Source organism: Epinephelus moara, chromosome 4 (assembly GCF_006386435.1).
Source record: "Epinephelus moara isolate mb chromosome 4, YSFRI_EMoa_1.0, whole genome shotgun sequence".
Lineage (NCBI taxonomy): Eukaryota > Metazoa > Chordata > Actinopteri > Perciformes > Serranidae > Epinephelus > Epinephelus moara.
The window spans coordinates 13,905,057-13,922,363 of NC_065509.1; the positions used below are offsets into that span (position 1 = coordinate 13,905,057).

Sequence of the window (17,307 nt, forward strand, 5' to 3'; positions counted from 1 at the left end):
ACTGTATCACTGCTAGTAAATCTGATTCTAAGTGATGCGGTCATTGTTTCCTAAAATAAAAGCTGGGAAATTGAATTCATTAAAAAAAAAAAAAAAAGTCATCCAAACTGTACAAATGGACAAATGTTAATTGTGGAAGTGATTATGTTGAGGAATTTGGAAGGTTTGCACAACAAACATGTATTGACAGCGGGAATGTCGTCCATACTTTAAAGCATTTTTGGTGCCACATGTTTTTGCTTATTTGTGTGAGTACACAGTCCGTACCGAGGGTCCAGGCTATCGGTTAACATCTTTATAGCTTCTTGACTGCCCCTTGGAGGAATCGGAGCTGCCTGGACCTCATAAACTCTGCATGAGGTTGACCAGAGTCATGCCCCTTGGGACTCTGTGTGTGGGTGTGTGTAATGCATGCTTACATGTGTGTATTAGAAAATACTAAAAAAAAGGGAGATGTCAGATCAATTTGACATCAATACTTTCTCATCCCTCTTCCTGTTGTTCATGGAAAAAACACATATGGGAACCAGACTTCCTGTGGCATCGGAGCTACAGTGTGTGCTGCTGCTTCGTGTGTAGGGGTTACGGGACTTGTGGGCTGGTGTGACTGTGCAGTTTTTTTTTAGACAAATACTGCCAAATGTTCTGATGAAAAAATCCTCCAGGAACGACTCTGTGTCCTGGATTCATTATGCACTAACACCATGGACAAAACCACATGGAACATGTTGACTGGGATTAAAATAGAAAGGAGAGCAGAGAGAGTGGGAATGCTGGAAATCTGCGCAATCCTGTCTTCTCTCATGGACATCTTGTTGCTGTAAGCACGGGAACCAGTGTTAGAGACAAGATGTGACCCTAAATATAGCCTCATCTCACCTCTCTCAAGGGCCCCCTACACATACAGGGGCCCCACTGTTCGTACAGCATCCCACACAAGCAGCAGCTTTGATTATGCTCTGAGAACAAATGTTAGGTTGGACTATGTCATGTAGTCCAGAGCTCTCTCAGATTTGTCTTGACCAGCAGAGAGGAAGCAGGGCTCCCAGCCCTGACCTCTCACCTTTCACCCCCCTGAGCCCGATTTTCCACGCAGAACTTCATAGATGGTTATGGTTTGCCGTGGTTATCTTCCCAGGATCCGGCCAACGAGGGAGACCCCCGCTGTCAAATAAACACATAGCACATTTATCAGCAAAAAACATAAACATAACAATTATGTAAGCAACTGAAGGGTGTTTGTGAATACAGTATGTGTTTATGTTCTCCTCTCCTTTATTTGAATAGGTCAGCGTGTGTGTGCGTAAAAAGTATGGGTGCATGAGCATGTGCTGTTTCTTTTTCTCATGCATGTTGATAAAATCAGATGTTTGCTGTTCATTCTGCTCAGTGGAAACAGTATGTGTGCATCAGTTTTCCATTTGTTATTTTGACTACTGATATCTTGGCTGTACGAGGTCGTGTTGCAGCATTCACAGATATACTGTATAAAAATTAGGCTGTATAGATCTTGTTAATGAGAGCAGTAGAAGAAAGAAAAAGAAACTTTTGTAGCAAAAATGTCATGCTTTTAATCCAGACAGAAAAAAACAACAAATAAATAAATAACTGTAAAGAAAATAATTGGCTGTGAGATTGATGTCCAGTAAGGGCTGTGATGTAAGCTGAGGTTTGATGCTCTCTGCTCCATTGCTCTCCTTATCTACTGCCTGTACGGACAGTGCCTTCTGGTTCATCAGACAAAAGCCCACAGACACACACACTCCCACACATGCTCAAACTGTTCATCACCCAGACTCTCAATTCCTGCCTGAAACTCCCAGAGAGAGGAGGTTTTGAATTTGGTAGCACCAAGTCTGACATATTTCTACATGTCACGAATGCCACGGAAAGTGAAACATTTATCAACATATGTACTACAAGCTGACTGAATTGATTGTCTGGAGATAGGATAAAGTCAAACTGTCCCTCCAATTGTTGATAAAGGTCAAGAATGTCAAACGGGAGCCGCTCAGAGATAAAACCAAGTGAAAGCAAGGTCGACTTAAAGTGTAACATTATGTAGCCGACAGAGCAATACATATGTGATCTTTTCACTGTTTCAGTGAGGGTTAACTCACAGGCTAACTGTAATGTTAGCAGTGCAGGAAGACGTCAACTCCTTATGTAAGTAATATATTAGTAATTAAATAATGTTAGTAATAATACCGTAGACTGTAAAAATAATAATAATATAGAATAATACACATGTAAAATATGCATGTCAGCTGTGTCTACAGCCATGCTAGCAGCTCTGTGAGGCTGTTCCTCATGCTAACACCAGCTTGCTAACATGCTAATGGAGACAATGCTAACATTATGATGCTGGGTACAATGCCCATTAATGTTAGCTTAATGTATTAGCATGCGGTTAATTTTTCTTGTTTCTCTTTCTCTCTGTATATTATTGATAAGACTGTGAATTTTGTGAATATTTTGTTTCAGCCAGAAAATCAATAAAATTATGTTTACAAAAAAATGTATTAGCATGCTAACGGGGACAATGCTTAGCTCAATGTATTAGCATGCTAACAAAGACAATGGTAACATGGTGGGAACTGCCCATTGGTCCGACATCCTATTGTTCCGACCATATTAAACTCATTGTTCCGAAGTCCGTTCCGAAATCATCATGATGCCCTGTGGTTAAGGTCTGGTTAGGTTTAGGCACAAAAACCACTTGGTTAGGGTCAGGAAAAGATCATGGTGTGGGTTAAAATGAAAAAGAAAGTGACAAACACATAAGCCGTGAGCCTGCTCCGCCTCAAGCCGGTCGCGGCGCACCATACGCCCGCCGCGAGCCGTTCAGCACCGCGGACAGTCGGACTAATGGGATGTCGAACCAATGACATGGACCTAACATAGTGAGGCTGAGCACAATATCCACTAACGTTAGCTCAATGTATTAGCATGCTAACAGAGACAGTAGTAACATAGTGAGGCTGAGAAAAATATCCACTATTGTTAGCTTAATGCATTAGCATGCTAACGAAGACAATGGTAACATGGTGAGGCTGAGTACAACCATAGATATATATATATATGTATATATATCTATGGAATACAACATCCACTAACGTTAGCTTAATGTATTAGCATGCTAACAGTTGCTAAATTCTAAGTGCAGCTTTGGTTGGAAGTTTCCTTAGTTTTCCAGATTTTTGGTCATAAACTAAATGTATCAATAGGGACTGTTCTTTACTTATCAGAGGAGGGGGTGGCTAGGGTGTGACTTTGTTTTTTATTTTATTGTTTTTGTTTTTTTACCCTCCCCAAACTACAAATATTTTTCGTTGAGCCTCCCTGAGTGACTGGTGAAACATCCATGATCCTTCCTCCACCATAATTAGATTTTTAAAATGTGCTTTGATGTGTGAAAGTTAAAAGTTAAAAGCTGAAGGCAAAAATCATGGTATTGAAAAAAAGAAATCTTGTTTTTTTACTCCTGTTGTGCACATGCAAACTTTATTTTGGGCCAAGTTTTAAATGAGATGTAGAATAAAGTGATTCTGATTAAACAGACCTATCGCTTTTTTAGCTCAGATCTAGTCTGACAAAGGCATTTGTGATGTGATGTGCAAGATGTGTCGAAAGAACCATCAGAAATTGAAAAATCCATCAATAAATTTTGTTTTTATAGTTTCTGGCTATTATCAGTGGTGGCCCTGGCACATTTGGTGTCTGAGGCAAGCTGAGGAGGCGTGGTGAGGCATGAACCCAGAAAAAAGGCCTATTATTTAGTAGACTTTGCTAGTTATATTGTTGTGGCCTTATGTCATAAAATAATAGTAGTAATAGTACTAGTAAAAAACAGTATGAGATAAACATTTTGATTTTTTTCTTCCCCCATTTGTGGTGCCCCCCATGGATGATGGTGCCCTTAGCATCCGCCAATACTGCCTATACCGGGTCCATGTCATTGGTTCGACATCCCATTAGTCCGACTGTCCGCGGTGTTGCACGGCTCGCGGCGGGTGTATGGTGCGCCGCGACTGGCTTGAGGCGGAGCAGGCTCACGGCTTATGTGTTTGTCACTTTCTTTTTCATTTTAACCCACACCATGATCTTTTCCTGAGTTTGAATGAGTTTAATATGGTCGGAACAATAGGATGTTGAACCAGTGGGCTGTCGAACCAATGGGCAGTTCCCGCCTATACCACAGGCTGGCACTGGCTTTTATGAATGGTGAGAATTTGGTAGTTTTTTAAAGAAAACATGCCAATGGCTGGTTAAATATATACAAAACACACCCATTTAATTTTGTATGCTCCTCTCTTAAGCCAAATTAAAAAAACACATAAGTTCCTCCCCAGTGCCCTTTATGCACCACCCGCTCATAAATAATGAACAGTCTCGTACTGCTAGCACAACTAAAATGTTAATGTTACTTAAAAGTAAGTAGGACTAACGTTAGTGTTAAGTAACTAATTAAAGTATTGCACCCAGGGTGTCTACAGGTCCTTCACTTTGACTAACTCTCCTGTGTGAAATTTCACATTTCTGATGTCTGATTTCTGAAATCTTTAAGCCCATCTAGTACCGTCTTTTACTTAATACTTGCACTTACCTGTTGGCAAGATGTAGATTAACCACTCTAATATAAAACCTACCACTGCATGGGACCAAAATACTTAATTTTATACTTACCTGCAATGCTTAAATAAGAAAAATGTGATTTTTTCCAGAAGTCAGTCTGAAATTTGGTTAACAATAATCTCATAAAGGTCTCATGAAGTATTAAATTTAAGTACTTGGTAACTGTAGACACCCTGATTATGCCAAAACATGCTTAAAGTATTAGAAATGAAAGCACTCATCATGCTCAATACCCTCTTTCATAGTGTTAAAGGCTACATTAAATTACTGGATTATTATTCCTTACAAATGTTTGGAGGATTTAATGTTTTGGCTGGCGGAGGTGGCTACTGGAAGGTAGTTTCATCATGCTTTAAAAACTGATGGTTCTGTATGTTGAATGTTAATGTACAAGATAACTAGAGCTGTCAGATACATCTGGTGGAGTAAAGAGTGCAATATTAATTATTATTTTATAATAATTTTGGTGTAGTGGAGCCATAATGTAGCAGAGAATGGTACTAGTGCCCCAATTATAGTGCTGTACTTGAGTAAATGTACTTGATTACCCCATTGGATTGCAGAGAAACTGCCAGGGGACATAGCTGTGTTTTTTTCTGTCACCATGTGTTTCTGTTGGCCGGCATTAAGTCATAAATTTCTGTTTTTAGTTTTTTGCATGTCATGACTGAGGGCCCTTGGCTTCTCTGTGTGTGTGTATGTGTGAGAACAACTGTGCATACCCAGCATGCCAGTGGAAGAACACTGCATTATGAAGTTTCCCTTTTGGAAAGCATAACCATCACATTTTCACAATTCTGTGCCATACAGTGAATTCCCAGTTTCTCATATCAAGAAGCCAACGACGAAGCTCTTCATTTGCGGCCTTCAAAATCTGCTGCCTTCTCTCTCGCCTTCATCCGTCATCCTCACCGTCAGCTTTCCCACGGCTATTAGAACTTGTCACATCCTGATAGATACTCAATGGAGCATAGTGCACACACACATCTGAACACACGTGTAAACAGAGGCGAGCACGTCGCGTCGATGCATGCATGCCAGGCTGAGATTAAGTACATCCAGTTGCACAAGTATTGAAGCATAGACGCACACGTGCACATGCACGCACGCACGTGCACACACAGGGACAGATGCACGCTCACACCGTTGATCAAAGGAGCTGTGATGTAATCAGTCTCAGAGCTTTGCGAGCATCCCTCATTAACTTTCACCAGAGGCTTTAATGAAAAACCACTGGAGGGAATCTCCGCTTTCTCTCCTTCTTTCCCTCCTCTTTCTCCCTCTCTTTCCTTCTCATCTCCTTGTTCACTCCCTGCAGTATCTGCTCGTCCTCCCCCTCATTCATCTTCCATACTGTGCCTCCCCCCTCTCCCTCTGCCCCAGTGGCTGGCTTGACTTCCGCTGAAACAGAGTAAATATTTCCCATGGCTTATCTGACCGCTGGCAGGACGAATATGACACAAAGTGCGAGGCTCTGCTAATTAACACACAGCCTCCGTTCCTCAGGTCAGAGGCCCCGGTGGGGACAGTTAGAGCTTTAAGTTTGACACCTCAAACACACTGGTGTCCTGTTAATTATGGTCAGGTATGACACATGGTTGTGTTTCTGCAGTCACTGGAGACGTAGCTATTTCTCAAACTCACATCTTGACTTGATTTTCCTAGCTTTGGCCTTTTCTGGTAGAAACTCCAGGAGGGAGGGGAAAAAAAAGGAGGGATAGAATGAAAAACAGAGAGAGCACGTTTCTCTTATTCTCTCTCTCCCTGCAGGCTGGCCTGTGTCCAGGTACAGTCCAGCCCCTTGGTAATGATGGAGGCGTGACGTGTTAGCAACTTCCCTGTTGTGCAATCATCAAGAGGCTCTTGGGGGCTATAAGACCCCCAACCTCATCTGGTTTCTCAGAGCCTTCACTCTGATTTCTACACACACACACACACAGATGCACACACACAAACACAGAGGCATGATATGGTCTGGGGCACTCAGCTGTGCAGTTTCTATTAGAGGGGTCGAGGAGCAATTGTCAAGACATGGACTTTAGCCAAGAGAGACACTGAAAACGGCTTGACTGCTTTTGGACTGGATGCCTAATCACTCAAAGGTAAAATTAATTCTTTAAATAGACCGAAATTATATATTGACTCTAGTTTGATTTGATCATATCTCAATTATAATTTAATTTAATAAAGCATCCAGAAGCTTATTTCACTAATTCAACTGTCTTAACATAATGTCACATTATTTTTCTCATTGGAAAAAGTTATTTAAAGATGTAACCTCCTACATCTTACTGATTGCCTTCTTTAGATTTTATTTGTTTTTTATTATTTATTCTATAATTAATGCATTCCCCTGGTGCACCGGACCGTAATAGGTGATTTAAGATTCCTGTAAAACAATTGCAACTTAAATTAAGATGACACTTTTTCATGAAATGTTTCAAAAACTTATTTCAGTCATTAATACACAATCGATGTTTCTAAGGAACCCATTAAGCAGCCAGAACATTACAACGCCCTCATATGTATTTCATTACTGCCCAACTTCAAGAGTGGTGTAATGTATTTTTGCTGTGATTAGTTATCAAGTAGGACAGCTAATAAACACTGCAGCCAACTAAAGATTACCATGCATTACTGTGTCCATAAAAGGCAGCTGAATTTTGAATGCCTTCTGTTTTGTTTTATTTCCAGCCGACCTTGGAAAACTGAAAGGAGGGAAGTGAAATTGTGTGACGCAAGGGTACATCCAGTTCCATAATGGCAATCCCAAATGACCTCTCCCTTTTCAACTCCACCTCCTCCCTTTATTCAGCAACAAAGACTGAACCTAACACCTCTCTGGCCCCCTCTGCTCCCCACTGCCCGGACTGGCCTCCCATACCCATGACCATAGTTATCCCCGCCATCTACAGCGTTATCTGCGTGCTGGGAACCATAGCCAACGCCCTGGCAGTGTGCGTGTTGGCCCATGCCAGCGCCTCAAGGAGAACTGTTGCTAACACTTTCATGCTGAACCTGTGTGTATCCGACCTGCTGTTCCTGCTGTCTCTCCCGCTGTGGGCTGTCTACTACTCCCAGGGCTACAGCTGGCCCTTTGGCTGGGTTGCCTGCAAAGTCTGCGGAGCTCTCCACAATCTCAACCTCTACGCGTCCATCTTCTTCATCACATGCATGAGCATAGACCGCTACCTGGCCATTGTGCATCCGCTCCGCTCCCAGAGTGCACGAGACCCCAAGCGTGCCCGGCTTACATGCATCCTGGTGTGGGTGCTGGCATGTGCTTGCTCGGCCCCCATCTTTTACCTGAGGAACACTTACCACCTGGAGAGGCTTGGCGTGGAGGCCTGTGTGATTGACTATCCTGATGATACCTGGTATATGACCCTGGTCTGGATGAAGATGTGTCTGGCCTTTCTGCTGCCACTGCTTGTCATCTCTTGTTGCTACTGTGCTATAGGTAGACATTTGTTGGCTGATACAGGGCTGGTAAGAATGCAGAATGTGTCACACCCCAACATGCCCTCTTTTAAATCACTGGAGTCCAGGGACGGCTGCAGTAGACCAGACAGACCCCCGACTCCCTGCGTGAGCCCCAGCTTCAGCGCGAGCAGACCCCTGGAGGGCAGGGGGCTGGAGCGGGTGTTGTGGACAGTAGCTGCTGTGGTCGTGGCCTTTTTCCTCTGCTGGTTCCCCTTCCACTGCGTGACCTTCTTGGATGTGCTGATGAGTGATGGCTGGTTGGATGGCTGCGGGATAGACTGGACAATCCACAACCTCACCCCTCTGACCCTCTGCTTGGGCTTCTCTAACTCTGCCATCAACCCCGTGCTATACTGCTTCATCGGGAACCATTTCCGAGGCCGTCTCGGGGGGCTCTGCAAGGGCCTGTGTGTTCGTATGAAGGTCCGTGGCGATGATCACAGCCAGAAGAGGGGCTCCTTTAGCACCAGGCTAAGCTCCTTCTCCCGAAAACTCAGTGACCTGAAAGACCTGGCGATTGTGGAGCCCTCAGGTTCTGCTTAGCAAGTCCCCAGAAGGGAGACTTTCCCCTCACTCACTTGGTCTCACACCCCAAAGAGTGATGCCAGTGTCAAGTGACTGCCAAACCTCCAATAAGCATGAATGTGTGAGACGGAGCTGTTACTATAACTGACTGAGTCAAAGTCCAGCAGAGCTCCATTCTGCCCTACAAAGACAGGAAAAAAAGGACCTAAAGAAAACATGAAGCTGAGGGGAAAAAGGTTTAAAGGAACAGTTCGCCCTAAAAACACATATATTTCCTGTTACCTGTGGTGCTTTTTATCAATCTAGATTGTTTTGGTGTGAGTTTCTGATGTTGGAGATATAGGACGTTGAGATGTCTGCTTTTTCTCCAATATAATGGAACTAAATGGCACTCAGTTTGTGGTGCTCCAAATGCCAAAACAAACAAACAACTGCTTTTGAAAAACTCAACAGCAAAGTTTCTTTCCAGAAATCATGACCAGGTTACTCAAGATAATCCACAGACCTTGTTGTGAACAGTTTCATGTAGAAAATATTTTCTTTCTACTGAACTACACCCATATCATGGCACAGAAGGAAGCGTGTACTCCATTCATGGACAAGAAGCTTGTGCTCATGACTGCACGGTGATAGGGTTGGTGGGTGTAGTTAGGTAGACAGGAAATAGTTCCAACATGAAGCTGTTCACAACAAGGTCTGTGGTTTATTTTGAGTAACCAGGTCACAATTTCTGGAAAGAGACATTGCTGTTGAGTTTTTCATATATACTATTTTGGTGCTTTGAGCACCACAAGCTGAGTGCTAACTAGTTTCATTATATTGGACAAAACCTAGACATCTCTACTGATGATATCTCCAACACTCAGCAACTCACACACATAAAAAAATCTAGACTGATAAATAGCACTACAGGTAAGAGGAAATATATGTATTTTCAATTCTGTAGTGAACTGTTTTTAAACAGTTAAAAACACTTTTTTGTTTTTTTAAGTTTTGCAGCTAGTTTGCCAAACCATGTAACAGATAATTTATACACTTCACGCCTTTAAAGCTGCAGCAGTCAGCTGTTTTTAGTGAAATAGCTTTAAAGAATGTACTGCAAACAACCTGCACAGCAGACAGAAACAGTTGGTGACTAGCTGGTGAACACAGCGCAACATTTAGCAGCTAAGGAGCCTCATATTTTCCACAGGAGTTGGTGGAGACCAAAAACGGAGTGTGAATATTGGACTTACAAATTTTTACAAGTTCTCCGTATAAACTTTAAAGATAAATGATATGTTGGTTTTTATGTTCACAAAGTTCTCCCATGTCAGTTACAGCTACTCTGCTAAGCTAGGCTAGTATTAGTTTAGCAGGACCAATTTAGCTGCTGTTACTTTATCATGGTTGGAATTAGCTTCTGCCTCATGTACATGGGATCATAACTTGATATTAAGATGTTTGGTGACCATAATAGTTTTTTATCACATGAAAACAGGCATGAAGGAAGAGGTACATTTATGTTTACCTCCTGTAATGCTAGCTGTAGCTATCTCAACAGCTAGCTTGTTTTTAAGCTTCATTTTGTAGCTTTGCAAACTGTGATTTCTCTGAAATGATACCAAAGCATAATATTTTATATGGTAACACAATGTTATTGAGGTTACTCCATTTTGAATGCCTAGCTACTGCATTTTGGCTTTGTACAGGCCAAAACATTGAAAGACAGATGTAAAAGGATAATTATTAACCAGTCATAGCAATGCTACCACTACTGTTCTTTTTGGGACAAAGATATTATATGTGTAATCATGTAACCTGTAACATTTTTATTATATTATTCTGTAAAGACAGATTAGGAAAATAAGAATGACTGCATTTCTTTGACTGAATAAGAAATAAAGTGAACAGTATTTCCCTATCAGTGCCACTTCTTTGTTGGGTTCGACCTTTCTTTCCCTAAAACAGGAGGTTGCTGAGTTTATCTCAGTTCAGAGACACACATGCAACGATTTTGTGAAACTGATTCCATTTATGATTTTTTTACTTTCCCAATCTCACCCTCCAACAGCTGTGACTCCTGAGTTTCCGCCCCCCTGGGAATGAGAGTGCGGGGATTACTGTCGGTCCGGCAGATGGGCATTCAGTCTCCCCCCTTTTTCCTCCCCTCCTAGAATGCCTCACATGGATTCCGTACATATCAAGGCCAGATATCATAATCTCATACTAATGTCCTTATGAAGCATTCCAGTCCAGCCAGTTGTGTTGGTCGAGGGAGCCGCCAGCTAATCAATGATGTATCTCTGTCTGCTATTTGTGTCCAGTATAGATCCACTGCATTCTGCATTGACCCTGGCCTGCCTCTCTGTGAGCTCAGAGCCGAAGGGAGTATGGTTTAATTTTGTTTTGCGCTGGTGGAGGCTATGGGATTATTATACACAGGAATATTGAGTGGATAATAGTAGATATACTTTTCTTTGTGCCTAAACGGTGAAGTGGTTTTGCTTTTCCTTATTCCAGACTTAAAAGCAACACAGCCTAAATGTTTTTAGAAATATGGGACCCAAATGGAAGACAGGGCACTTTACTTCAGCTTACTTGCAGCAGGTGGCTCCTTATTCATCTTGAAAAGCTTGCCACTGGATGGCGCTAAAGTGCTGTAGAAGCAGTGAACAAGATGCCACTGGCTGCTTACCCAGACAGAGCCCCAAAGTCCCACCGCTCATGATCTCTCTGAGCCGAGGGAAAGATGGCTCTGACACAGACTGATGACTCATGTAGGATACTGAATGTATAAAAACAGAAATCTCCAACAAATGCTGCATTTAAAGAGAACTACCAGCTCAAAGAATGCGCTGAATGGCACAATCATCTGGTTTGCCTTCCTTGAAGGATCCTTTGCAAGGAGCATCTGGTGGTCTGAAGGACTCCACGCAGTCGTGACCGTGGTGTGAATGAAAACCGAGAATAATATACATCTCAGCACGTCTGAGCCGAGCTTAAAGTGCCAGACGCCGTGCCATCATCTCGGTAAAACGAGGACGGCTGCAAACAGTCAATATTTTAATCACCATCTTTAATTTGACACGGCAGAACTTTCCAACTGACAGGACAGATTGCGGGATGAGTTTGTCGCAGCTCCGCAGTATGTTCATGTACACAGCTTCGTTAGCTGATGTTCCACAGAGCAGGTGTGAGTGTCCTTGACACACGTCTTAAAGAAGACAGATCAGTGACATGTGACTGAGAACATGTGCTACAGTGTGGACGTGTGATGATGATAAAATATAAGCTAAGAAAAGGGAACACTTTAAACACAAGCTGTCTGCAGGTTTACCACAAAATGTCTCTAATGTATCATAATGTAATGTGTCAAAGTAGTGGCCATCATTGTGGCTTAGTCGTTCTATGTTTTAATGCTTATTTAAGTTGAGAAATATGAGGCATTAGTGATATTTTTATAATTTGTTGTGGAAAGTAGCTACTTTACCCAAGTGTAGTGCTAAAATATAATGTTGAGGCACATTATACTAATACTACACTACATCTCAGAGGGAAATATTGTACTTTTTACTCCACGTGTCGTAGCTGTAGTGACAAATTTATAAATAAATTGCACTGTTCACTGCTTTGTGACCTCTTACACAATCCCAGAACCTGGCTGTAGGCACTTATCATGTCTTGGATGTGTATGCGTTGTTAGCAGCTCCACCAAAACTTCTTAGATTTTTGTATTTAATCAAAAAATGATCCAATATTTCACAAAAAGCTGAGACTAGATAAAAGTTAAAAAGAGAGGGCATTTAAAAAAAAAAAAAAAAAAAGTAAACTACCTAAAGAAGTTAAAACTAACTCCACCTGCCACAGCTACAGCTGTAAAATGCTACTGACACACTGATGCATGATTATTAACAGTAATGACGTCATGTAGAACAACACCTCAGTCACAGAGGACATTTTACTGCAGAATAAGCACCTTTACTTTTCATACTTTAGGCAAGTTGTGCTGATGATACTTAAGTACTTTTACTTAGGAGGGCTTTTGAAGGTTGTTACTTGTAATGGAGTACATGATTGTATTAGTACTTGTGCCCACTGTACATAAGGGTTTTGAATACTTCTGGCACTTCTGTTTCCTGCGCAGCAAACCGCACGTCTCTATTCATGGAAACTTGTGAAAATAGACAGTGTAAGCAAACTTCTGTTAATAAGAAAACAAAGTGCAGCCTCCTGATAATTGAGCTGGAAACAGTATAAGTCACTGCATAAGCACAATATACGTTTTCCTGTGTGAAAAGAGTGATATTGCTTTTTTTTATCCCCCTCTTGTGCTTTCTATTGTTGTGGAAATATTCAGTTAGAATCTTTGAAGTTATTTCCTGTTGAAAAATACAATCATTTCCTGAGAGATACACAAACCCACATTTTAGGTGTGTGTGCGCACACATGTGTATGTGTGTGTGTGTTGTAGTGAGAGAGGAAGGCTGCGCAACGAGCCCATAAAGGTTAGAGGTTAGAGAGAGCTGCTATCAGTCTGAGTAAGAAAGTGGAAAATCAGAAAGCTGGCTCGCAGAAGCTCTGGCTCCCAAACGGACGTTTGAAACAGCGAGAACCAAAAATCAAATGAGAGGCTGGACAGCTGCCTCACCTGTGTTCCCAGTCTAGAGGATACACAGTGAAGACCAAAAGGCTCGCCCGCAGTAAAAGTTGAAGGTGAGAAAGAGCGAGAGAAGGTAGAGGAGAGCTGGCACTTGGGAGCAGAACAAAAAGCATATCTGGAGAGAAGCCGTGATGGAAAACCTGCCTGTCTACCACGGACCCATCGGCAAGGAGGAGGGGGAGAGGCGGCTGGCCCAGGACGGGAGAGATGGGTGCTATCTAGTCCGCAACAGTGACTCTGTGCCAGGCGTCTACTGCCTGTGTGTGCTGTGAGTACAGATTGTGCAATATCTTTGCTTCTTTACTGAGACCTCAACACATAATCCTATTTTCTGCTATTATAGAGATTATTGATCTCCTCACATTTAAGAAAATCAAAGCACAAAGGCATGAAGTATTAACTGAAACAAAAAATACAGCGGCCTGTTATTTAGTGTGAAGTCTCCCAGGAGCAATAACAATGACACTGATTTCATTAAACTGAAAGATGAACCCAGGGTCAAAGGTGTTTCTGTGTGTGTGTGTGTGTGCAGGTACAATGGATACGTCTACACATACAGACTCCACAAGGACGACGCCGGCTCATGGGCCGCTGAAGTGAGACACTTTATTATTTTATTACTCGCTCTCATACTGCACCGACTCTTTCCGCACCCTAAAACTTTACAAGAGAGGCAAAAACAGCTGCACATCCGCCTCGCTTTGGTTGGTGTTTATTAGTTCTAGAGGTTGTTTTGGTGGCAGCCTAATTCAGCAAGCTGTGAATTTGAGGCAAACATGTTTTTTTTTTTTCAGGAGTGACAGCACTGAGAAATGGGTTCTTTTCCTTTAGCAATAACACCCTGTGAGATAGTCACCCCCCCCCCCCCCCCCCCCCCCCCCCCCCCCTNCCCCCACCCCACCCTCCACCCTACTCCAACACCACAAATTTAAGACGCCACAGCATCAGCATATACTCCAGAGATGGGAAATGTAGAATTGCATTTGACAGCATTTCTGATGGGATATGTAATTGAGCACTGAGGGTTGGCAAACACCCAGAGATGTGAACGTATAGAGACATCTGAAGTCTGTGTCTCTCGCTGACAACTAAAGCTCGATGCTGTTGTAACTACATTTTACCCTCGCTCATTTTTACTGACAGCATCAAGCCAACAGACAGCAGGGGGAGAGGACTCGAATTAAACGGATTTCACTACAAGCTCGATAACAGTTTACATTATTCATGTGCAATATCAATCACTTTAATGAAATATTCCACGGGAACAGAGGTAACACTTGTGGCCGGAGACAGAAACATCCAAAGTGCTTGGCTTTGGAAAAGTGCTGCTTCTTCTCCGTTTGATTGAATGATTTCAAAAATGCATTGAAAGAACAAGATTTTCACCATTTCTCACAGCATGATTGATTGCACAGAGTGACAAACAAATAATGCTTTTCTTTAAAAGTCCTTACTTGACAAAATTACAATTCTTTGAAAGCTTTATAGTTTAGAGATTTTAAACGGACAGCTGTGGGCAAAGTGGGAAATTGACGAGGGTCAGTAATAATGCAAATATCCCTGAAAAAACTTGGATAAAATTTCACTCAATCCAAATGAAAACTGTCACGTAAAACCTTTGTTACCTCGGAAGATGAACTTTTTTTTTTTTTTTTACACTTCTAAAAATGATCCTTGTGTTATTTCAGTTTTATCCAGTCACAAGTAAAGCTGTTGAGATACTGCTGGGACACTTAAAGCATCTTAGATGTCACACATAAATCCGAAAATAAATGCTTTTTGTTGACTAACAAAATATAAAAAAGAGCCCAGGGGAGTGGATGCTTTCAGAGGCAACTGCAACCAGAATCTTCCTAATTTAGCTTGTAAACCCCATGAGTATAGTTTCCATGCTGCCACAGTAGTTTTCACAGCAATTACAGATTGGATTTCTTTTGCATCTTCTTATTTATTGATACCTTTTTATTGCCTTAAATGTGAATGTGTGGACCAGATATATGAAAATATAACTGACATGCTTCCCTGCCCGCCATGCACCCGTGTTTCTGCCTCTACCTTCAGCGTATCTGATGTCTCTTTATAAGGTGAATCTGTGAGAGCTCATTTCAAACCGGTCCCCATCCTGTCCTCTTCATTTCCCCGTGGGGTTTGATGTGGAGATGGAGACGAAGGAGCTGAATTCTCCTCTGCTTTTTTTTTTTTTTTACCCTCTTGTGTTTCAGACCACTCCTGGTGTGCAGAAACGATATTTCCGGCAAATCAGGAACTTGATAGCAGCTTTCCAGAAGCCCGGACAAGGAATTGCCATGCCTCTGCTCTACCCTGTCACAGCTCAGAGACGGGCACAAACACACACAGAGGCACAGACGCCCAGTAATAGCCTGTCACCGACACACAGCAGCCCTACTGCTTACCTCCAGCAGCGGCCACCTCATGCTGCTCAGGGACAGAAAAACAGGAACAAGAAGGAGGTGCGGCAAGCTTTCGGTTAGGGACAAACCCTAAGCTCAGTTTTGACCTAATTATAAACAAAGAAACTGTCTTTGCATCATGCCTGCTGTTGCATGTCACACGCTGTGTGTGAAGTAAATGTCATTTTTTTTTCCAATTAACGAGCTGTTTGTTAAATCAAGTCATTTAGGTTCTAGCTGTGACTCAGATCTCACTATCCTTCCAGCATCTCTCGCCTTGTTTTTCTGCACATGCGGCACAGAAAGTGCCTCATAACTTTCAGGGATGTAATGTGAAATATTCAACTGCTGAAACATTAATATCCATCACTGCATACGTAAGTTGACAACAAATATTGTGCTCTGTTTTCTTAATGCAATTCGGTTATGTGAATGGCAAAGGAAATAAATGATATTGGTTGAAATAAACTCTTTTAAATGAGGTCACGCGTACACAGCCATACACACCCGAGCCTCCCTGTGACATATAATGTGGAACAAAAATTCAATTTGACATATTGAAGTACTGATTTCCGTGGAGAGAATGCTGACTGCTCGAGAGGAGGGGGGCGGGGGGCTGTCATTCATCTGATTGACATTACTGGCTCTTCATGAAAAAAATGAGAAAGACAGAAAGAGAAGGAAAGAGAAAGAGAGAGAGCATCCATTCAGCCTAGACGATTCTTCAGTGCAGCGGTCTCCTAGCAACCGGACCCTCCATCTTTTCACCGCTGAGATGAGGTTGGACAGTATCTAGCGGAGCATATGGTTTAGAAGGGAAGGTGCATCGCAGCCGATCAGCAAAGTGCTAGTCAGGAACGTATATCACCTGCTCACAGTCAGAACATATGCATTGTGCGGCTTTGTCATCCTCAGCCCAGGAGAGAAACACAAACAATTAATGGTGGGCAGATGGTGGAGTGACGGTGGGAGGGAGGCGAGTGGGGGATAGGCAGACGGACGGGGAGGTGGATTAGTGGTAGCTAGATTAAAAAAAAAAAGAAGAAGAAAAACAAACAAACTTCTCTACTTTCTTTTTTAACTTTTTTTGGGGTGGGGGAGACTTGGAAGTGGTTCACATGTAGTCTGATTGGCATTTCCTAATGAGAGGAGACAAGCTGTAGAGAACAGCACAGCCAACTCCAGGTCCTGCCCCTTCTGCACTCACCACCCACTCGCTGAGCCTCAGCTGTCACATTTCTTCTTCCCTTCCTCTGTGCTTTTTTCTCTCTCTCTCTCTCTCTCTCTCTCTCCCCTCCTCCTTTTTCTTCTTCTTCTTCTACTCCTTCTTCTTCGTCTCTTCTGACAGACGCAGGTTTCTCATGCATATCTCGGTTTGAGCCATAATGATGGGTGATAATGACAGCACAGATTTGAAAGTTACAAACTCCCAGAAACAAGAACAAAGAGCGCACAACAAATGTGTGGAGGAAAGGCGCAGAGACGGAGAAGACGCCAGAGAGAGAGAGAGAGATCGAGGGAGAGAGAGAGAGAGAGAGAGAGAGAGAGAGCAGACGCAGAGAGAAATAATAAGCAACAATGCCGATGAAATCCCACCGTGCAATCTGGTAA

At 42.5% G+C, this 17,307-nt stretch overlaps 2 protein-coding genes across 2 annotated transcripts; both read left to right on the forward strand.

Annotated features, from left to right (window-relative positions):
• The first annotated feature begins 6,542 nt into the window (after positions 1-6,542).
• Positions 6,543-10,543, forward strand: LOC126388681 (type-2 angiotensin II receptor-like). Its single transcript, XM_050041901.1, has 2 exons — positions 6,543-6,737; positions 7,330-10,543. The coding sequence occupies exon 2, from the start codon at positions 7,396-7,398 to the stop codon at positions 8,659-8,661; it is 1,266 nt and encodes a 421-aa protein (XP_049897858.1). The 5' UTR covers positions 6,543-6,737; positions 7,330-7,395; the 3' UTR covers positions 8,662-10,543.
• A 2,562-nt stretch (positions 10,544-13,105) lies between these two features.
• On the forward strand, positions 13,106-16,154 carry sh2d1ab (SH2 domain containing 1A duplicate b). Its single transcript, XM_050042366.1, has 3 exons — positions 13,106-13,553; positions 13,818-13,881; positions 15,508-16,154. The coding sequence occupies exons 1-3, from the start codon at positions 13,417-13,419 to the stop codon at positions 15,775-15,777; spliced, it is 471 nt and encodes a 156-aa protein (XP_049898323.1). The 5' UTR covers positions 13,106-13,416; the 3' UTR covers positions 15,778-16,154.
• The last annotated feature ends 1,153 nt before the right edge of the window (positions 16,155-17,307 follow it).